The sequence below is a fragment of the Anas acuta genome, chromosome 2 (assembly GCF_963932015.1).
Source record: "Anas acuta chromosome 2, bAnaAcu1.1, whole genome shotgun sequence".
Classification (NCBI taxonomy): domain Eukaryota; kingdom Metazoa; phylum Chordata; class Aves; order Anseriformes; family Anatidae; genus Anas; species Anas acuta.
Window position 1 is genome coordinate 71,224,071 of NC_088980.1, and position 23,872 is coordinate 71,247,942.

General features: G+C 39.3%; 1 protein-coding gene across 1 annotated transcript in view; it reads right to left on the bottom strand.

The window, feature by feature from the left end:
* Window positions 1-23,872, bottom strand: part of MYO10 (myosin X) — a 162,486-nt gene that overhangs the window by 71,978 nt on the left and 66,636 nt on the right. The window contains exons 3-5 of the mRNA XM_068670841.1: window positions 22,600-22,758; window positions 6,894-7,081; window positions 36-170 (exon numbers count right to left, since the gene is read on the bottom strand). Of these exons, the coding sequence (XP_068526942.1) occupies window positions 36-170; window positions 6,894-7,081; window positions 22,600-22,758 (482 nt within the window). The remainder of the gene's footprint in view (window positions 1-35; window positions 171-6,893; window positions 7,082-22,599; window positions 22,759-23,872) is intronic.

The window sequence follows — 23,872 nt, forward strand, 5'->3', positions numbered from 1 at the left end:
ACCCAAGGCTACATGCACACGTATGAAGGAAGTACCTGCTCTCAAGAATAGCTTGCTCCACACAGGAGGTCTTCTCTCTGCAAGACAGTTCCAGTGAATGTTGGCTCATTGCAGACAAGAACTTGAGGATCAGCTTAGTGCTTTCTGTCTTACCAGCACCACTTTCACCACTGAAAGAAGAAGAGGAGGAAAGTCGTTTGATGGTTCTAGATACCAGGGAAGAAGTCCTTTACACAGCCAGCCCTCCAAACTCTCAACTCCCAGAGGTCTGGAAGTCTAGTGCAATTAGTTACAATTCTCAAACAGCAACAGAAGACACCTTTAAACTTGCTGAATACAACATTCAAAACAAAATTCAAGCTATTCTTAGGCTTTATACCACTTTCCAGATGGCATTTTAAGGCATTTATTGCGTAAAGATGTACACAACACCCATGAGGCAAAGAGCAGCTCTCTGAACACATACCATCCAGCAGTTCTCACGAAAACTGAAAAACAAAGTTAGCACAAAGGCACAGCAATGCTCAGTGAGAAAGTCCAGAGTACGAAGATTTCCCCAACATGAGTTAGGCTGGGCAAGTTTGGGATTATCCTGCAGCAATCTAGCTAAGAAGGGAGTCCTTCCATGAGGAGAATGTTAGATACCAGTGCATATAGGTTACTACTGTAATTAATACCGATATTCTTAGTAATTTACATGTTCTTTAACTTTCTATATACCTATTCAAATGAACTATGAGTTCAAAATAATTGTAAACTCTCATCAGAGATGTAAAATCTCTCATCTTAATTGACAGAACAAAACTATTTGATAATGCTAAACTGGTGTTTGAAAAACACACTATTAATAAGCAATCCTGCTGATACAGCAGAAAGCAATGCACTCAATTTCTCTGTAAAACAAATGGTCTAAAAAGATAAGGTGTAAATTTGGCTTGTTTCCCCAGTATTGTTTCCCTTCAATTATGTAACTATATAATTAAAAGCATACTGTGAGCCTTTAAGAAACATAGCCTGCGGTTAAAGTTTGTCCAGTTTGCTTACTTTTCAAGTGAAGTCATAGCATTATATTCTATGCTATAGCCTAATTCCTAGTTTTCCTAATTTCTAATCAAACTGTATCTAATTTTGGTTTACTCCCAATGAAAGGAGGTATATTTTGGTCTTCCACCCTTTTCATTGTAGCAAGTGGGAGTTTTGTCACTGGACTACAACTGAACATGTGGAGCAAGCTTAACTGAGTTGACAGTCGCTTGTTGTGCCATTACTGAGTGCTGAGCCTGGTGATTTTAGGTCACGGCAAAGGATAATGATGCTTTCCAGTAAAAAGCAAGTAAGAAAGGTACAGCCTGAGGAAGCAGCATGTAATTTTCCTGCAAATGTATCCCAACTATTACAAAAATCATCAGGGAATAGGCATTCAGAGTACAAAATGAGATACAGAGTTTTGTAGCTGAGATTTAAGTGTTTCCCGCAAACAATCACAAAATCTTTAAGATGTTTCATAAAACTTAATACAAGATACGCTATTTGCTGAAATGTTCCAGCATGTATGATTCATCATACTTCTACTATCTCCAATTCTGTAGTACTTTTAATTTAGTTTTACCCTTGATGTCCAGGACTCCAAATTATAAGTACCTTCCCCTAATGCTTTGTCAGTATTCATCCCCTTTCTCTTCGCAGACCAGCGCTCACTCAAGCTCAAGCCAACAAAGCAAGTATTTAAGATTCCACTTATCTAATACTGGCTCCCTGTACACCAAAGGACTAGCAAAACATTGCTACTACTAGTTTTGAAAGAGCTTCACGAATGCCAGCATCATCTTTGCCTGGTGCAAATACCTTAATACAGCTACACGCGCCTTTTCCTGCCTAAATTCTCACCCCTCCTTGCCAGGTAGATAGCACACATAGCTCAACAGCAAGGAACATGTGTAGTTCTGGGGAAGCTGAGAGCCACCCCAGAGTAATCAAGAACAACCCTTAAATAGAGAGGGTCAAAGCCGATGGGAAATACTTCCCATGCTTATTTATATCATAGCTAGTACCTGCAAAATTTTTTCTTAGAACATGACAGGCTCAGAACCGGGTCAGGACAATGATAATGATCTACCCGCTCACTGCATACCTCTGATGGCCTCCAAATGGAGATGCCCAGGAAAGACATGGTCTATTTCCTTTCTGTCTTCTTCCAGCTTCCAGTCTTTTGCTGTTCAGAGGGCTGCAGATCTAGACCCCAGTTTCTGTGTGTCTTGTAACCTCAGTGGGTTTATCTTCCATGAGTTTCTACATGAGCTAATTCCACATACAATCATGCTATACTTCTGATTACAATTTTTTGGCCTGTGAACTACCTCCAGTTCCACAAAATTCTCTTAGATATAAATCAAGGGGAAAAATGGCTTGTACATAGTACTCAAGATACAAACAACAGATGGATTTACCCAATAATCTCTATTTTGTTCTCTATTCACTTTATTAGTAAGCACTTGATTCTATATAGTTCTACAACCACTACCAAACATTAGGTAGATGGGTTCTGGGACCCCTCTCACATGGCAGTAAGATCTCACTCGTATGTGGTGTTGCTCAGCTTGAGACATGATTTTCTCCACATCAAGTTGGCTCTTTATCATTCTTTTGCAAAATGCTTTATAAAAACATCATTAACCAGATGAAAATAAAGAACAAGCACACTAAACTTCAAACTTATTTACTCAACCTCTTCAGTACATACACTGGCAGTAGATTGAATTGGATCAGTCTTTCAGACTCCTTAAAAAACCTATGTCTACAAAGACTTTGCTAAGGCCACTAAAAGAAGGGTGAATTTCTTAGTACCCATTCAACCTTTCAAGATACTCTTTATCCCATGAGTTTAAGTGCCAAGCTTGTTTCACATCACTGTATTCAGTGTTCTGAATATGTTGTGTGACAGCAACCCACAAAGCTCTCACTTAGGAGATCTTTAACTTTCCTCCATGACTTGTTCTACCCTGGGCATCTCACAAAGGGCACAGCAGTCTGAACTCTGGACTGCTGGAATGGAAAAAGGGTCACTATGAGACACTTCTCTTTCTGAAGGACATAATGCAAGTGAGGCTGTATCAACACAACTGTAAATCACTTCTCAGTTCTGTCTTCTGGCTTTAAATCCCCAAAGACAGACACAGACAGAATAGCTCCCCTCAGCAAATACTGTTCTTCAAACACACAAGTGAATTTTGGTGTGTCAGTCTCATTAGAAAGTTTTCCCATCACAAGCCTGGGTCTCACCCAAAGAGCAGTTTGTTTTATGTTGATCTTCAAGCTGAAGAACAACAATGAAAATGTCAAGCCATCAGATGATAACAAAGAGAACAAAATGCTGTCAGACTGTGATTTCCCACTTGTGCCACCAACTTGAATATAATCCAGTGTGACTCTTGCTGTTCCTTGTATTGGTCTACATATCTTCTGAGTGCTTTAAAGCAGAACTACTACTATTGTATCAGAGAGAAGAGTGTTTGCTTGCATGTATATGGATTAGACCACCTTAAACAAATGAGCAACAAAAATAAAACCGAAAGATATTTTCCTATTCTTACATTAAAGGGTAGTGGGGGCTTGAACTTAGTCCCAGCTTGTGAACACATCATCTAACCCCTGGGGAAATCAGTTTCTGCTCTTGATCAAGACAAGCTGCTTGACTGCTCCTTGAGTACGAGGGACTCCCCCTTTGTGTTCCTGCTGAGGCACCCAGATTTCTGACCAGCCAGTCAGCTCAACTGGTGGGCATGCCATTTCACATTCTGTGAATAGCAGCTATGCCAGCTGAAAAATCAGAGTACATTAATAGTTTTTAATGCATTTGTGGTAACATCAAATTTAAATTGAATGGCTTTTTTCTGTTTTGTTTTAAATGAAATTGGCCTTTGATGTAAGATTGAGATCAATGTGAAACTAAACATTCATTGATGTAGACATTTTCACAAGAAAAACTTTAGTTTAATAACCATATAAGCATCTTTTAGCCTGGAGAGTGAAAATACCATTTCACATCTGCATTAATATTCTGATGCCCAGGCTGTGCACAGCTTCTTCAAGATGCCATTTCGTTGACATTTTAGGCTGCGAAGTCTTCTGTATGCAGCAGTATAATGAATTAAAATAAGCCTGTGTAACAGAATGATAAATAAGCATATTTAGATGACTCCATTTAATATTCTCTCTTCCATATCCCCTCCTTTATACCTTTGCTGTCTTGTTACATTATAAAAATGGTCTCAGATTTCTATTACATTTTGAGTCACAACTGATGACAGTTGTTGATCCAGGTTCTTTCCTTAACCTTTTTATCTTACCCCATACAGAAAAATATTCCAACTTGAAATAGTTGGAATAAAAAAACAGTCCAGAAGCTTTTTTACTTTTATTTTTTTACAGGTTTTTGAAACCAATACCACATAAGAAAGCAGCTCCAAAACAAAACTGAATTAAATCTAGATGCCAGCAGGGGGCACTTCAAGTCCAGAGGATCACAAGTATTCAGTGCTTTATTTCAAAGGCCTGTTTGTTACAGGAGCTATTGAGTCTTCCAATCCCTGTACTAGAAGCAAGTGAAAACTAAACATCAGAATGTGAAAGTTATTCTAGTAAGTGACTCAGCTTAACTGGATGTCACAGCTTAATGTGTTTTTCCTACTGGAACAAAGTTTTCCTTTTTACCATGCCCTCAATAGCATGCTTTAACTTTTGGTTATCACTGCAGTGCAGTTGAACTTGATGAACTTTGCAGGTCCCTTCCAACTGAACTATTCTATTCCATCTCTTACATGAAATGCAAGACAAAAACATTTGCCTGATTTCAGACATGGAAGAGCTCCACTGGACCAGATTTTCAAATACCAGCAGTAAGCAAGAAAGCCTGACAGTGACTTGTTGCAACACCTCAATCTAAACCAGTAAAAGATACAGGCATGAGCAGAATGTGGGAGATGACTAGCAAACTGCTATATTTTCAATTCTGATGCCTCAAACTAAGAATGCAATCATGGGAACTTTTGAAAACCATTAGTGATTAAAAAAAATAAAATCCTGTTCCAAGTCCTTCACAGATACAGCAGATAATACTGCTTTAGGAAAGTAGATTTTACTTTTTATTTTTTGTTCTGAATTGCACGTTCCTTCATATTTTGTAGAAATAGAAAATACCCTTATAAGATTGTATTATGGCACTTCTCTGATACACGGAATTTACACAAATCATTGCTTAATCCCATAGCCAAAGTAAGCTATTTTAAAAGGGACTGCTAATGTAAAACTTCTCCATATTATGGTTTATCTGTACCAAGGTTTACAGAGCAGGGACTGCTGGAGACTCCTCTGGAACATTAGAGACCTCTGTTTGCTTCCTTTTTAGGACACAACATGCTTTTCTCTTGGCAGCTTGTGAGGAACTGGAAGGAAAGGTAAAATACGTGGGCCAGTACAGAATAAAAATAACAAAGATACTAATGGCTACCTGCTAGGCACCAGAAATGATTTCAGACCCCAAAGTTCAAGTTTGTGGGTTGTTCACAAGTAATTAGCTGACATTACACCACAAAATAATGACTCCAGTCTATCTAATTTCACAAAGATCTTCATGCATTTAACTTGAAGTATCATCTGGACTCATCTTTTAATGTACAGCACTATATATTACATTAAAAACAAAACCAACCAAACAAAAAAAGTTGAAAAAATCACTCACAGCCCACCTCTGTCTAAGTCATTACCAGACAGGACCTGCCCAGAGGAAAGAGCAGGCAGAGGCTGAGAGCTTTCAGAAACTTGAAAACAGACCTAGCTGTGTTGCACCTGATCCACATTTCTAACAACAGCTTGTGTGCTGAACTACATGTGCCAAATCCTCTTCTTACCCAGGAAACCTTGCAAATTGTTCTGCAATTTTAAAAGCCTGTAGAAATTGCCTACTGCAAAAGGTGTTACTCTCACTTTGCCTCATCCCCTCTCTGCCCTGATGGCTGACCAGTGCTTTGGTCCCACTGCTGTCCCATGGGCTCCCACAGAGGTCAGGAGACAGCCAGTATCACGTCACTTTGCGCGTGAGTTCTCACTTTGAAGACATTTGCTTGTGCTATTGACTGCAGGATGGCGAGAGCAAACAGGCACAAGAATACTGCAAAGGGGAGAGAGGAGAGGGAGGGGAAACAAATTCTCACTCCATCATGCATCAGTCCCTGTACGGAGCCTGAAAGTGCCACACTGCGATTGCCAACAAGCTGGTCCTGCTGATCTGGTGAGCAAGGATTTGGTTTCCCGTGCTTGTGTGAGCCAACGCAGCTGAGCTGGCAGGCTGGGGAAAGGGAGCCACACCAGGCGAAGATCTGGCTCTGTTCATTGCTCTTTTGGAACCAGAAGGAAGGAGGAGCTGAAAACTGCTAAAAGCTATTGAAATGCCAACTGCTTTCAGTGTACATTCAGCAGCAGTGAGATCCTGAGCACCAGTGATGCAGTGGATCAAATGGGAGGCTATTAAAATGCCATTAAATTAAGGCACAATGAGATTAAGAAAGTAAAAGTGATCAGGCAGAATCAAGCAGCTGAAACGGGAAGAATTTTTTCTTTTGCTGTTGTTATTTACGGCATTTCTCAAGACTGGTATAGATTTATTTTTTCCCTCTAGATGCAGGTTTGGGGTATAGTGTTGACAAACTATTGAACTGCAAGGGATGCTTTTAAGAGGTCTGCAGAATAATGAGTTGCAATTTCAAAGATCTCTGCCCAAACTGATGGTTTAAAAGCCTGCTTTCTTTTGGAATTTTCCTCTTCATTCATTCTGAATACCTGTCTCTAAACCACCCTGAGGTACACTGTCAGGGATAATCAAAGCAGCAGCCATTTACCTGATGAGGATACACTGGTTGTCGTGACGCTTCCAAAGGCAGCGGTAGCACTCGTTGGCCACAGCAAAGATGTGAGGTGCGATCTCTCCCATGTGGTGCTTGCTGTATCGCTCCATGGCAGTGCAGTCATACAGCCCTGGGATGGTCTTGTAAGGGTTCACAGAAGCAACTATGGAACCGATGTACGTCTGCAAGCACAAAATCCCCACAGTTGTTATTAGAGATGGGGTAGAGCAAAGTAACAGACCTCACAAATGAAAGACAGTAAACACATTTGCAAAAGCCTACCAATCCTCATTGATTTTGGATAAAGTTGGCTAGTAGTTTTCCCCACTTTTGTTCTTCGGACAAGAGCAACAGAAGGGTGAAAACTGTTTCCACCTCCCCCATGTTTTCATGCTTGCCCTGCCTACAGCACAGAGCTTCCAGGCTTAGGATTCGTCCCTGCATTAATGCCATTTACCGCTGCACGGGAGCATCAATGAGCACCAGTGAACACGTGCTTTTCACACGTTCTTAGGGACTTTATGAACTTTCCAAACATGACTGTATCCCTAGGTCCTGAGCACTGCTGCAAAGGCTGTTTTTCCATGCACAGTATCAAAAACCTTCTCCGTTCCCCATTTTTAAGATGGGAGTATCAGACACTAGCATCATTAGAGGGTAACAGGCCCTAAGAAAAGTACATGAACTGGCAGAAGCTGCCAAAACACTAAATTTATGCAACTTAATTTACTACTGCTTTGATGCACAATGGCAACTGATACAACATTCATTTCTCTCCTGTTGCAATTAGAGAGCACATCAGTTAAAACCACCCAGGTAGTAGCTTATACCCCTTCCCATTGCCTTAACTCATTAAGCTGTGGTAACGTGATCATGTACAACAGCCTATTTGCACTGTTACTCATTTTCTGTCTTTTCCATCTGCTTCACAGTCATCGTCTAGCCACCTGAATGTATTTTTCAAATAAAATCAAATTAAGTGAAGCAGGAGATAACATTAAGCACGCTATCTCCAGAATTTCCGGTACATTTCTGGGGCACGTAAAACTAATTGATATAGCATACAATATATGTGGTGTTAACGCTGTGATACTAATTTTACTTTGTTAAGCGCTCTTTCTGAGGTTACACGCCAGAAGCTAGAGCACCTGGCTTCAACAGCTCTGCTGTGGCCTTGCAAAGATCTGGGCTGCAGCTCTGTAGCATGGTCCCTGTGTACATACAGATGCTCTGTCAGCAGATAACCCTGTCATCACCAACAGGAATTGGCTATGAAGCTCGCAGCAGGGCTGGGGCTCTCTTTGTGTATGCAGCACCTTATCCCCAGAGGGCTCCAGGAAGGGGCCCCATGTCCTCCACCTGCAGCACTGCCTCCAGCAAGCCACTGCAGGGGCACTTGTGAAGACCCACTGACCACCAGCTCCCTCATGCTTTCCTCTCTTTCAATCTCTTCCATGTCTCCACAGCATTTGCGTTTCACATCTACCTGCCTCCTTTCTCTTCTCCTTAATTAATACGTAATTATCACTGTGTATCTGCCCTCCTTTCTCACTGTTATCCTGCTGCTTTATTTCCCATTATCCATCTGCTTCATCCTCTGTTAGGCCCAACACCAGCAGCAGCTTTTGCTAAGGAGACTACAGCAATGTCCTTGAAATGATGACAATTTTATTAGATGCAAGGGGAATGTTCTTCCTCACTGTAAATGAGGTGTATTTTACAGAGCTGTGAGCTAACAGTCCGTATGTTTCATAAACCTGCCACACTGTACAATAGCTCATTAGGTTTCAGCTAGAGGAAAGATCCCATTTCAACACAAGATCGTATCGCAGGGCAATTAGAGCACCGAGACAACAGTTTAATTTCCTGGGATCATCCCCTCTTGGGTTCTTGAATAACTAGTGGGCAAGTATCTAGGAACAAACTTCCTCAGCTTGATACGTATTTCAGTACGGACTGCATGGGCAGAGATATATCCATAATATTTAATTACATGAGTGGTTTATTGGTCAATGCCTGCACTACAGACTGCTATGGATCCACCTCTTTACCCTACTAAAAACTCTGACTGAAGTCAGAAGTAGGAATAGCAACTTGAGGCACATCATCAAACCAGATACTACGGCAAACAAGCAAACATACGAACACTGATACCACCCAACTTTATAACTGTAAATATCCACCTCTACAGCTTCTGTGTGGTCAAACACATAACAGACCACCACAATACTCCTCCACCTTCCAGTGATAAAGCACTGGCAAAAAGCACCGCCAGTGACTGCAGTGCAACTCTTCTTGCTTCTCCTATTCCAAACCCGAAGTATCAGGAGAGCAGCCCACTTCTGCACCAGCTCTTTCAACCCGAGATGATCTTTCCCATGGCTTCAGCAAAACTTTTTCAAAATGACACAGGCAGTTCCAGATCCGTGAGCAGATTCTGTTCCAAGAGTCATTTGCTGTAACAATGCCAGGATCACTACTTTTCCTGCCCCCTCACCATCCCATGTTGTTCCTAGCAGCACAATTTCACTGAAACCCAATCGCACTTCTGCCAGCCTCCACCCTGGCACCCCCAGAAGCCCCCGAGTCATGGACTTGGAGCACGGTTGGACTCACAGACAGGGAGCAGGTGCCAACAATTCACCCTGTCCCATGCAGGGCTCTGCCTCCATCCCCTCAGGAATCCTATCAGCCTCCCCATTCAACTGCTTTCTGAGGGCAGACTTTCCAGTTTTGCAAGTGCAAGCAGGATAGCAGCGAGCGAGGCGGGTGCAAAGATACACAAAAAAGCACAGGGCTGTTACGCTATCTCCTGAGCATTTTCCTGCACCAGGCATCATTCATACTGCAAATTAAAGCAGATACCAGTCAAAAGCAGGAACTCTGAATTACTTTATTATGCTAACCTTGTGAGGCAGCTCCTTAGATGAAATTTTAGAAAAGGTGTTTTCATGTAAGAATGTCACTTCCACTTTGCTTAAAAGAGAGTGAATTAATTCTTCTCTTTGTTCTTTGCAGTTTCTAATCTGATTCTCGCAGTCAATAATTGCTTGTTGTAATGAAGGCACTCCAAAGCAGTTATGAATGGGAAAAATACTAATGTGTCTGCCAGAGTACCAGCAAGTGGACTGAAAATTTCTGAAAATTTCCTGCTGAAAAAGTCTGAGGGGTATTTCAAAGAAATACTGTGTAGAGCTTCTGCTGCAAGCCTGGTTTCTTTTGTTATGGACTAAACCAGCAACAACTCATTATCAGATCACCACTAATAAACAAATTTGAATCTAAAAATAAATGAAAAGTTGAGTAATTCAGTCTGAATCCCAATGTGGTGCTTTCTGCTTAATTTTTTTTACTGAAATTTTACATTGGTAATGCATCCTGGTCACAAACTACAGACACTCCTGCTCCCCCTTTTAACACAAAAAAAAGGAAATAAGATTGTTTGCTGATCCTTTGACTTCCAAAATTAGAAGTTCAAGCCCTGTCTTCTCAGCTAGACGTTCAGTTACATGATGGCATCACAAGAGTCAAAATGAAAGATGTACTTGAGAAAGGAAGAGATTTTTCATCAGTTCTCTAAATGCTTTCTTTGTTTGTTTTTCTTGTTGCCTTGTGACAGCAATCAGTTTTAAACCTTATGTCTAGAAATCACCCCAGACTTCTTCAAACACTCAAGAACAACTTAGTTCTTTAACAAGGCTCAAGAGCTCACAAAGATTTCTGACACCCACAGAAATACTCCAGAGAAACTATAGATTGTCAGAGTAGTCCTGTCTATCACTACAGAAGTTATCTTGATTGCAATAATCTCTTTCAAGTTAGCTTAAAATGATGAGAAAAAAGTTTGCAATAGTTTAGCTAAATATAATTTTAAATGTCTTTCTACCCCATGTAGAAAAGGCTTTCTAAATAAAAGAGGAAAAAGTAGAATTTTAAATTTCCCCTTCAATTTTCTTTTTCCAACTTTTCTTACACAGAACAAGCAACAAATAAGGAAGCAGCCCAAGCACACATTCACTTAATTAATCCTATAAACCAATCACACTGTGTAGATCAGGACTACCTTTGCTCTCCATCTTTTCCCGTTTTCACAAAATCTTTTCTGCATACATCCTTTCAAGCCTTGCTTCATGTCCAGCAATCATCCACCTTCCATTTCTTCCCCTCTCATGCCAAGACTCAGGCATCTCCTCCACAATAGCTTTTTTATTCCCAAGGATTCTTTAATGATCTCTGTTTTATCCAAGCCTGGTTTTCCCATGTAAGGTCATCAATTTTATCCCACACTATTTTTCTCGTGACCTCTCTTCACCCACTACATCAATGTACTCCTCTGTAATTCCCTGACTTCTAGTATTTGAGACATCCAATTTTTCCTTCTTCCTTTAAAAGAAAATGAAAAGAATAGAAAAGGACTTATCTTGGGCTTTGTATATCATGCTACACGGAAGGTGACAGAGAAGGCAGGAGGACTCTGTTAAAGGGCGTTACACGCTGCTCCCGAATGAAGTCTTTGATCAACGATCAGAAGAGAAGCTAAAACTGCCTGCACTATTAAAACAGGCACAAAAAGACTACATTACTTAATTTCAATCACTGTGCTTCTTCAGTGACGCCAATATCAATATATTCTTCGCAACATTGCTTAGCATGACACTAGGAACATTGGAACTGATCAAATACAGAATTAAGATGTTTGGTCACAGATACATACATTAACACTAAGATAGCACTCTAGGCATCCAACCCTCTTTTCAGAGCACTTTCAAGATATTCTGCTTTGGGCCAAAAAAACACCTATCTTTACTGCAGAAACAAAATCATGTTTGCAGATGCATCAAAAACTATGTTTCCAGACTGTTTTTGTACAGCTCTCAACTTTGTTACAATCAGTGATGGAACTGATTCCATGTCTGATGAGTAAGGGCTGCTGTCTGTTTTTAGTTTGTTTGGTGGTGGTGGTGTATCAACCTGGCAATTTATGAAACAAGTATCATTTTCTGGGCTTGCCATTAATATATGGGAAACTGAAATAAAACTGTAGTGCAACTGGCTCACTAGAAAGCCACTGTCTGGTACCTTCAGATAACAAATGTTAAAAGATCATCCATGTTCCACACAAGCCTCATCTCTCTCATACCTTTTATCATGTAGGCTAGAGTAACACTATTGAATTAAAACACCTGTGCTTTCATAGCACATGCAAATACAGACAGTCTTAAAAGAGCACAAAATAGCTTGTCAAATTTCTCTATCTTCTCAACACTAAATTTCAAAGTTTGACGATGTAAAACCTGGGATTAAAAGTTTGTTTAATGCTCTAGGCACAGCCTCAATTTTTCCCCAGTTCTCCCAGGTAAGAGGATTAATTTTAATGGTGACTGCATTTATGCTGAAGCAAAGCTAACTAGGTCAACCACCATACACATATTAGCATAAAAAGGAGAAAGATGGCTGGACCATATTTTGGGGTGCTTTTTAAGGAAGGGAGCAGAAGAAGCATATGTATGCCATAAGCGGGATGAAAATTAATGCTGTTGTTCATGGTAGGTTCTTGATTTATCCTCTCTGTGGTAAGTATGCTGTGTCTTTCAGCTGGTCTTGAGCTAATTTCAGTGGGATGGAATCCAGTTTTCTTCCTAAATTATAAGTTAAAATGTCTGAAGCCAAGCTCCTTTCTTAAAAGCCATAATCAAACTGAATTACTAGACTACAAGTTTAGATGTTTTCAACCAATCAAGCCATGTTTGTGATGAAAATGTCATACTCTGTAATTATCCTTACATGCTTGGGCTTCTGCATGTTTGGTGACTCATGGTGGGTTTCCATCAGCCCAAATTTACATCAGCTTTGCTTTTCTTTATCACTGTGTTCCTTCTCAATGCGCACATCATTATGTGTGCATATCATATGCACAAATATATTCTCCTTCCTTCTTCTCAAAGTCAGTTGTAGAACTGATTGCAAAATGAGATGGCCTGTGTGTTCACAAAACATCCTATAAACATGCAAGTTAGCATCCACAGGAGACGACCTTCTGAAGGGAATCAGAATGAGGCAGCATGTCACTAAGTTCAAATGCCAGCAGGCAGCTGCCTACATTCAAGACCCACCTTTTAATGTTGTCCCTCTCATTGTTTTCTCTAAGTCTCTTCCCAGACACATTCACACTGCTTAACTGCATTTTCCCATGTGCTTTGCTCCACAAGGTAAGCTGCATCAGCCTCTTCTACCAGCTACCTCCCCTCCCTGGTGGCCTTTTCCCTTTCTGTGCCGAGAACAGATCAGGTTTGTGGAGTAACAGAACAAGGCATTTTCAAAGCTGGGCTTTATGCTCGTTTTCACTGGCACAGCTCGTGGCAAGATTCTGGAATAACTTTGAAATATTTATACATGATTTCAGATGATCAGAGGCAACTTTTGGGCAACAATATCCCCATTTAATTGCATCTTTGTCTGTTGCATTCACTCTTCAACTCTGTTAAAGTGACCTTACGCTTCCATTGGTACTGAGCTTTAACCTACACCACACTGTTCCAGGCCTCTCTGAGGACAAAGGCTATGTTACCTTTTCATGAAGGAAGACAAACTTTGCAGCCCAGCTACCTTTAACTTCTCAACTATGCTAATCCTTCCACTCCCTACAGTTCCAACCTTGCACATCCATAGTGTCCTTGTTCAAGAGAGCTAAACGAAGCTAGAAAATCTTTGTGTTTCTTCAGGGGTAAAAACTGGGTTTTGTTCACGTTATCTACCAACAGAAATAGCAGAACAGAGTGCAGTGGCAGCTGTATCTTTCAGCTTAACTCAAGAGAAGGCTCAGAGATAATGAAGAACCTGCATAAAAACAAGAGATCTCCACAAGTTGAGATCCACTCCCTTTGCTTTCCCATTAACTTTCTCCTATGGAACATACAATTCTATGTGGATCAAGATACTCGAGTAACTTCACAAATGTTATCCAGAATCCACACAACACATACAGGATCTCCAATGTTTTTGGTTTTTTTTTTTGTTTTTTTTTTTTTCCTGGAGGATACAAGATGAACTGGCATCGAAGAAGTGCCCAAGAATATTAAAAGGGCCAAAGAAGAAAAAATCCATACCTTAAAACCAGAAACGGCAAAACCCAGGTGGGGAATGTGAAACTAATATAATGAAAAACTGATACAAAAGGGTTGTTACAGCCAAAGGTAAAAAGTAAAAACATTCTGATGTAAAAGACTATAATATCAGATGGACACCTTTCCTGATTTAAGAAATTCACCAGTTTCTAGTAATTTTTCTCCTCAGTATAAGAAGGACCAAGCCTCCTTGTTCTTTGCTGACTAGTACAAGAGAACCAAGAGAATCTCTACCATTTAGCAGGTCTGTCTACTGGATGTCAGGATAATGATCTTCAGCAATCTACTGCCTAGACTGTTTATATAAAACATCTACTTCTTATGGAAGAATCTCTTCCATGGCCAAGTGAAGAGAGAAGGTGACCTCCTGAATTAAAAAACAAAACAAAAAAAAAAAAAAACAAAAAAAACACACACACACACAAAACAAAAACGTGATCAATCAGAATGAGATATTGATTTTTTGATATTTTCATGTGCAGCAATACATAATGCGACTGTAGGTTTGCTCAATTTCACAGCCAGGCTCTAATGAGGAGAACACTAGCTCAAATCAGAAAAGGCTCCACAAAGAGTAGAGACCCCATGGCTCTTCATTTCAAATGGCCTGTGGCCACACATTGGTTCTTCTTCCTGCTTTGTTATTGCACAATGTTCAAATGACTTTTTCAAAGCTGTCTGAAGGTCTAATTAGCCCTCAAGCAAGGGAAAAGTAAGTTCTTCCTTCCTATCGATAATCTTGCTAAGATAAAGAGGCTTTTCAGAGAAAACACATGCAAATGAAAACAAAACTTCTAGTCAATGATATCGCCAAAATCAGTGTCTCCAGAACTTGGGAGAAATATTTTTAATATAAAGTTTTGGAGATCTGATTTTTTTCTGCCTGCAAGTATATTCTGTACTGATATCCAGATTTTTGAAACTTCCGTGCTTTAGGCATTTTAAACCTCTCCTACAAAAAATGCTCTTTCAGGAGGCAAGTAGGAAGAACAGAAATTATGCTTTAACAGGGCATGAAAATAGAAACCAAAAGCCTGAATAACCGAAATGAAGTCAATTCCAGATTATTTATTGGATGGCACTGAACAAGTAGCCATGGGTCTACAAATCAGCACTAAGATGGCAAACTGTATTAGTAGCCAAAAATCTGCTGAAGGGAACGTCTAGATCCCACTGGTGTTTTGAAAATAAATGTTGACAGACATGGAAAGGCAATAATTTAAACTGCTTTTGAGAAATGGATTAAATATTTTCAAATGAAAGTCTCACTATGAACTATCCACTTAAGCAGGTAGACAGCAGATATAACATTTTTAACTTAAAATGCTTGTCTATAGCCTTTCTAGTTTTAAACTGCTGGAATAAGGCATTTGGTCTGTGTAGCATAAACAGTAAATTTTGTGCAGCTCACTTTACAGTCAAAGCCCAATTCACATTAAGAAAACAAGTCCTGGTGACAGACAAGTGGCTTAAGTTTCAGAGTTTAAATCACTGCCCTCCTTTGTAGATGTTTGAGAGCAAATAGACCTTGAAGAAAGGAGACCAACCTTACCTGCAAACACTACAAAGGTGCATGCAGAAGTATCCAGCACCATTTACAATCCAATTGTTAAAAAAAATAACTTTAAATTGGTCTACTTTCTGTTCTTCTCAGCTCACATCGTTACCAGTGACATTTGATAAAGATGTGGAAAAGCCAATGCAAAAAGCAATCCTTCAAATCTAAGAAAACATTAGCAATATCATCACCAATGCTCAAGTCTGTACAAGATGGTAAGATTTCTACTTTGTAGTTTTCAATACAAAAGACTCAGTTCTCATTCAAAACTCATGGAAATCAACAGGAATTTACCCTGTTGACCCTTCATGCATCATTTATTCTTTTAGCAGCTAGCCAAATGAAAAGAAAAATAGTGGTACAGAGCAGGCAAAAAGCAAGATTTTTGTTATTTTAACAGAACTTTGTCTTCCTCCTCCTCACCTTCCTCACTGACAGAGTCCGTTGATGATGGCCAGTAATATCCCTATTGCACCATACACACATAGCAGGTTATCAAGAGAACCTAACCTACTACAAACTGTAACAGAAATTTACCTAAAATCAAATTGTTTGTGTAGTCATTGAAAACATGATAGCTTACTCAACCAGAAAGATCTTTCTGAGCAACTCCTTTTTTATTGTTGACCACAATTTCTCAGACCAAAAGAATTGTTAAGATCTGAGTATACACACCTTAGAAATCCCCAATGTTTTCAGTAGGGACTTCAGGTAAAGTTTTTATTGTTATTATTAGCAGTGTCACAAGTTCAGCAGTAAAGAGCAATTAAAAAAGAATAAAAGTTGGTTAACCAATCAATGGCATTTGTTTACTCATGTTGTTACAGCTATATTCTTCCTTTAATATGGATTTAAAAAGAAAAATAACAAAATAACAGTAATTGGTCTTTGGAAGACAAATCTTGATCTATTTAACTGACCATCTTTTAGAAATAGTGATCACCAGATATAGATTCCACTAAATTTCCAATTAAAAGCCTGCTGTGTTTACACAAATCTTTGTCTACTGCTCTCCAATAACAGATGTGAAACGGAAGCTGTAATTAATGCTTGGAGACATGAACTCACTTTGAACTACATTTTGAAAACACTGTCTGATGTAAGCATAACGTGCTAATTATAGAGGTAAGTAGCTATATATAGACATCTTTCATGCAATCTTAGCAACTGAGCTGTTTGGTGCACCTCCATTAAAGGACCTGGTGTAGACAATTATCCCCATTCTCTGCAGTAGTGTAGGAGGCACCTTAACAGAAGGTATGAAAAAACACAGATTCATCAACATGACTTCTAAATTTATTTACAGTAAAGTATAGCAATTAAATAAACAGAAGTTTCTTCAGTGACCAAACAGCAGATCCTGCAAACTGATTACTTGGAACCGTCCTAGAGTATTAGGTACGTATAGAAAAAACTGTGCAATTACAGATAGTTTGCAGATAAGACTATAATAAATGTGGTTCTATGAGCCAGTGAAATAACTAAGGATTTGGCCTAAATGGATATGTACAATACTAGCATTTATATGTACACATTTTATAGTAAGTAAGATTTATGTGGAAGCAAGGAAATGTTTTGGCCTCTTTTCAAAATGTACTCATTACTTGACAGCATTATTGAAAATTGGACAGAAGTGCAGATTACCAGGTGGCTTAAATTGTCATTGTTCTTCTTCTGTCAATGGCCCACACTTGTTTGGACTACAGATAATGGTAGGCCAAAGACCAAAGCTGTCCAGCATCGTGTAGAGGTACTTTATACACATTCTTTTAAGGTCCAGTTTTCTGCACATTCTGCAGCTTCCAAGTTCTTCTGCTTAAGAAAATAATCATGATAATTTTTGTCTTTCTAGTAAAACATTTTGGAGCTACTGTCTTTCACCAATTTTCTTTTGTTTGTCCGCCTCTACCTAAAACTTGTGTCCACTGCTGGGAACATCCAAACAGCAGTGCTTTCAGATTCCATAAATTACATCTGTCTTACTTTGTTCAATTAACCAAGGTATCAACGTGCCTTGTGGTTTTCCCACTAAAAAACGCGCAACGTCTACTTCCTGTTGACATGGCACTGTTGACAGAGCAACTGCACTGCTTCTGAAATGCGTTTTACTTTACTCAGAAAAAAAAATAAATATGCAAAAACCTAGACAACAAGTCACAGACAGCAATTGACCTATATACTACGGTGTCGCAGTCTGCGAACAGAATTTGGAGGGAAAAAAAAAAACACGACAGTGGGTATTGATTAATACTGCACAAACAACAACTAGTTCCCTCAGGGAACCTTCATGACTTCAAGGGAGATAAACATGCAATAATTAGATGATTTAACAAACTACATCTGAATATGCTGCTAAAGCAAATAAGCACAAATAGATTTTTAAAAGGTATATTCATTTATTTATACATTGATTTTAAGTACAGATAGATGAGCATTCCATATTTGTTGCTTCAGCTGGAGAGACAAAGAAAACCAGCCACAAACACTGAGCTCCTAATTACCACCACCCTCCTCTGATGTGGATGTGGCTGCTACATTACATGTCTACGTGGCTGGTACAGAAGGTTTTTTTTTGTTTTGTTTTGTTTTTTATAAAGACACACACAAACCTAACAGATGGTTATGATTATTGGTGGGCAATCTGCAGTCCTAATTTGAAAGTGAGCAAAAATAGGCTATGTGCTTTCACCCTCCTGGCCGCTGTACAAGCTGGAGGCACATCTCCCTGCTCTGAGAGGCCTCTGGCTGCTGGGCCCAGCACGCCCCTCTGGGCACACGGACCCGATTCTGGCCTAAACAAAATGGCACCTGTCAAAGAAGTGCTACTTCAAAGGTCTTACTAAGCTACTTCAGAGTTAAATCAACATAAAAATAAACAACTAGAAGTGTTTTGGAACTTGTTTGTTGCCTGAACACGGGCAAACGAGGGTCAATTTGGCACTGGAAACCTCTGCAGGGAAGTGCATGATGCATACTGCGGTTATTTTCAGTCCTCCTCTGCCTCAGCAAAAGCTCTTCTTTACTCCTCTGTTGTGCTCTTCTGAAATCCACTTGCCTGCACCAGCACCTAACCACTGGCCACAGAGACAAGGGAACAGCAGCTCCTCCCGCAACCAGTTTGGACACTGTAATTTGTGTGTCCTGTACTACAATTCGCACACGATGTGGTTTACAGTGTCTTCTCCAAGACTAAGCCAGTCTGCTCTGTGATGTGTATTTAACTAAAAGTAAACCCGAATCAACAGCTTTGGGAACAAGTCTTCTTTGAACGGCGACAAGAACAGCTGCCGCAGCACTTCCCCTCTCCACATCATGAGGCCATTGCTGGCTTGGCTTCAGAGGCAATGAAATCCCTCACTTGCCTTCACAAAAGGCTCCATTTTGCAGTGTGGGCACCTTCCAGTTTTAGCACTGATGTTTGTCTTTCTGTGTTTTTCCACACACCAACCTGGCACTCGAGCTAATCGGAGAATTCAAACACAGGTGTTAAACCTTGTCGAAAAGCTGGACCTCCCATCCCAAGCTGTTCCTGTTAAGCAAAACAGGGGAGGGAGTAGCAACAAGAACCCCTCCAGCACCCCATCACTGGCATAGTAACCCTGCCCCTTTCCAGTGGCAGCCCAAAACCAAGCTTTTAGAGAAAAATTGCATTAATCAAGAAACCTGAAAAAAGTATCAGACAGGAGCCTGCTCTGAGGAATCTAGCAAGGGCATGTATAGTCCACGCTTTTCACATACTAAAAAGGAAAAACATACCCTTTTATCTTCTACAGAAATACAAACAGGAAGTATCACAATTAGATGTCAACAGATTTGATGCTGATATAAAAGGATGATTGCATATGGATCAAAACAAATTTTGTCATTCATCTCATAACATAGATTCAGCTAGGTGCCTCAAAAAATTAAGTACAGTGCCAGGCATCATTTACCCTATGAACATAGTCTATATGTCAAATCAATAGAACCAACACCCCCCCCAGCACCCACCTAAAAAGGGAAGAAATACATAAAATCCTACGCTGACCTTTATAGCTGGAGTTGTTAACAGCAGCAAATAAAGTCACTGACATGTTTGACAATCTTTGGCATCTACTGCAAGTATCTTTTATAGTATTAATTAGGAAATAGAAATTTAGGAATAAGGGTATGATTAAGTGAGATGGAGAAGCAAAAATGTTATCAAGTAAAGGAAAAGTAAACTGAACTCAAACATCTGAAGATATTTATTGAAGTGCTCACTGCTGGATAAACACTTCATCAAATACAAACACACAACTTAACAGGGGAAGACTTGCATAAATATTGTCTTCCTGGGAAAGCAACTGTTTATATTTCTTTTAAATTGTTTCTTTTGTATTTCTAAAATTATATATACTTTACACCACAATTTAGTGTATTTCACTTCATACCATTTTTTCCCCAGTTTGTGAGAAAAAGCAAGCACCCAAACTCATATCCTAATTAAGTGCAATCCTCATTTTGTGTACAAAGGTGCTTCCCAGTCTTATTACCACTGGGAAAAAAAAAAAAAAAAAAAAGCCGCTAAACTCAAGAACCACACTAGTATGTTTGTAATACTGCAAGCAAAGAACTCATAGAAAGCTAATAAGTACATTTCCACTCAGGAGGTGGGCAAGGAGGTGAGCAGAGCTGAAGTAAACAGGGACATGGTGACAAACAATGACAAGCGTCTGTAAACTAAAAGCCAGGACATGGCAATTATATTTTGCTTTTTTATTCAGCAATGGAGAGAAGTATTCCACATGGATGACTAGCCCCTCAACTCAAAGTGCAGTGGGGCACATGCCCTCCTGATTTACCCCTACTTCACAAGGGACAGATACAACTGAGGTGCTAATAGATAGAAGGAAGACTCACTGTGCACACTACACTGGCAAAGCTTTTACTAGCCACAGCAGAGGACTTTGGGGAGGGAATAGAAGGGGCACATGCACAATCTGTAAAGTTTTTTGTTCCTGCCATGAACTCCAGTGGGTTTCACTGTCCAGTATATGAACTAGTCTATTCGCAAAAAAGAATGACCAAGAGCCTCATTTCTTCAGCTGCAACTATGTGTTTAACAGAGGTAAAGTCACCTTTCAGTCTCTCTTACTCTCTTTAAAGAAAAAAAAAATCATACATCAAATTACCATTAAACAGCTCACTACAGGTAAGAGATTCTGGCTTGAACAGACATTATTTTGCAGTTTAATCTGACAACACCTCCTCTTAAAACACACACGTATACACCTATCAAGTTTTCATAAAATGCAAGCTATTTAATCCGCTTTTCTCAGGGATTCTGTTCCTGGAAGCCTGTCCTGCTAATGCATTGCCATTGGATAGCAAAAGTGGGATACCAATGAGGAGAGAGATGATTCTCATTCTCATCCCTGGTTAGGTATACCAGATAACAGAGACTCTTACGTATGCATTTCAAAACACACTTTTTTTTTTTTTTTATTCCAATCACCTTTATTCAATTTTCAGGTGAGCTGCATAAAAAAAAAAAAAAAAAGTAGAATTAGCAAAACTGAAAGGACAGTGAGTATTCAGCAGCAACTGAAGATCTGTCATCAATCACTAACTGCACACAAATCTGTTTGTCTAGAAATCTACACTACACTGAGTACCAAGTATCGAAATATCCTAAACTTGTCTGGACCAGCTAGGGAAGAAACTAAGACGTCTTCAGAACAAAGATATTCTTTGCCTCTTCAAGAAATTACCTCCTTTACTCACACTCTGTAAAAGGGGGAAAGGTTGACATCCACATCCCACGAGTACATGGATTTTTTGTTTTTAGACTTGCACCAAGTGTTAACATCTAATTTAATAATAACAATGGAAAACTAAACTCTTACCAAGTACCAGCACAAGCAATTGCTCACATATGCTGCTTATTTTTTGTTTACTGTTTTTCTGAAAGGCAAAATAGTTCATTTGGCTCGAGGAAAAAAAAATAAAAAAATAAAGACTTTTGTAAAGAGAACCACCTCTACATTTAGATTTCTAAGTGTCATTTAGGATTCTAAAGCCCCTTTAAGGTAATTTACAAAGGACAGAATTTCCCTGTGCCTTTTCTTCCTTTTTATCATCAATAAATTTCTAAATACAGGGAAATCTTTACATTAACACATATTCATGTTTAAAAAAATAAAGCCAAACTTAAATGAAGCTTGGAATAAAGCATGTGTATGGCCAAATCAAAGGTCTGTAAAGATTATTCAGACAAGAATTATTTATGTTCTCTAAGTATTACTGAAAACAACAACCACCTCCACCACACAACAACTGAAAAGTGAGATTTCACAACCTCTTACAGCAACTAATATTCCCTGTACCTCTCTCACGTTTAGTGTAGTTCCAGATTCAGGAAATTATTAATATCTATTCAGACCAAGACTAATAAACATATTTAAGATATGGTGAATCTAATCACAAAAAAATATATATATATTAGTTACAGAGCTGAGAAGAAGAATTCTGTGTAGGTTAACTCCTAGTTTTTGAGACTCCTAAACAGCTGCCTGTTCTCACACCAAACTCTATTCATATTTAGTAGCATAGGTCCTCTGCTTTAATGGTACAGTCCTCAGGACCCTAATACCTTCCCCCTTCTATTGTAATAAAAAGGGCTATGGTGGTCAGAATTGAATCTTGGATCTCCAATAGTGTGCATCTCCAATAGATGTACACGGCATATACACGAGGCTAAAGGAGAATAGAAAAAACAAGAATCCTTTGCGCAACCCAGTCAATGGAAGTGTACAGACATGCAGTCTAGCAGTTTTTGGAGGTTTACAATGGATTGCCTTGCCAGCCCTGAGCTGCCTTCTCCTTCCATTGCTGCTGATAAGCCTCTAGACAAAGCATGCTTCAACTCCACTCATATACACAAAGAACTGGAGAACTTCACAGAACATATTACCATAGAACAGCAAAACACACATAGCAGTTACACAGACAAAAACATTCCCTTGGGATATTTTTCTTAATTTTAGAAGAAACTTACATAGATTTTATCTTGCTGATATCGCTGGAATAAGTTATGCATAATAGAGCCTTCATGAAGATCTACTAGGGCTGCCATGTCTTCCACACTCTCTGCACTCGTCTGATGCATAGGTGTTACTTTTTGGTGTGTGATTGTGCTCTGTTTATAAGTGAATACCTGAAAGAGTAAAAAGAAATAATTATTAGAGAACACATTCAAAAACTCTTATCTGAGAAAGGAGTTTTCATACAAGTTCATACTCTCTATCCAGTTCATAAGCGTGCAGACTTGCAAAATACAACAGCCTGCCATTCGTACCTTCTTCTAATGCTTCTTTCATTAAAGTTTCAAATACATGCACAGGGGTCATATAAAATTATTGCTTACTGAAAATACACCGAACACTAAAAGGTCATTTATGGGCAAATGGAATCTAGTTTTAGACAGACATATAAACCAAGTAAACAGTCATTCCCCCAAACTCCAAGACCAACCCTCTCCCCTCTCCCCCCCCCCCAAAATCCCCGTTCCTTACAGTAAACTTAGCATAATCAAATTGCTGGGGGAAAAACATTTTACACTGCAAAACAGCAAATAAAAGTTATGGATTGAACAGGCTGTTGGTGTTTGTGCGTTGCATCTGAAATCCACTTAATGCTTCCATTCAGTTTCAGGTCCTGATCAGGACGGCTACTGGGTTAGGTCATTTTTCCTAAAGTAATTAGCAAACTAAGTTCATCATGCAGCAGATATTCCAAAGTGAATGGATGGACCAATTTCTAAGTAATACACTGCTAAGATGGATTTCTAAAGCCTACTCCAAGTGGACAGTAAAAGACCTAAAAAAAAAAAAAGTCATAATTTAAGTAGAAGCGTTTTGTAAGAGTCTCGATCTTTCATAAAACTATCACAAGTATGCTCAGAAGTTGTACATATCCCCAGACTAGTGAAACAAACTTTTACAAATACTGACATCACTAAAGATCATAAAAAATTGCTTAGGAATACAGCTTCCCATTTCCTTTTAATTTACATCTTGGCAACCCATCCTTATAGACATATGTCTGCATCTCGTAGCCAATGCTACTTTGGCAACACTAGTCCCTGCTAACGTCACCGTTGCAATCTAAGAAAGTCAAGCACAGAATTAATGCAAATATTTTAACAATGTGGAATACTAAAAAACCAAACCTTTCAAAATCCTTTGAAATAATATTTATAAAACTGACTGAAGGAGTGGAATAAGCAGCACACCAGTTTTTCCTGAGCACCACAGGACTGCTTGTGCAGG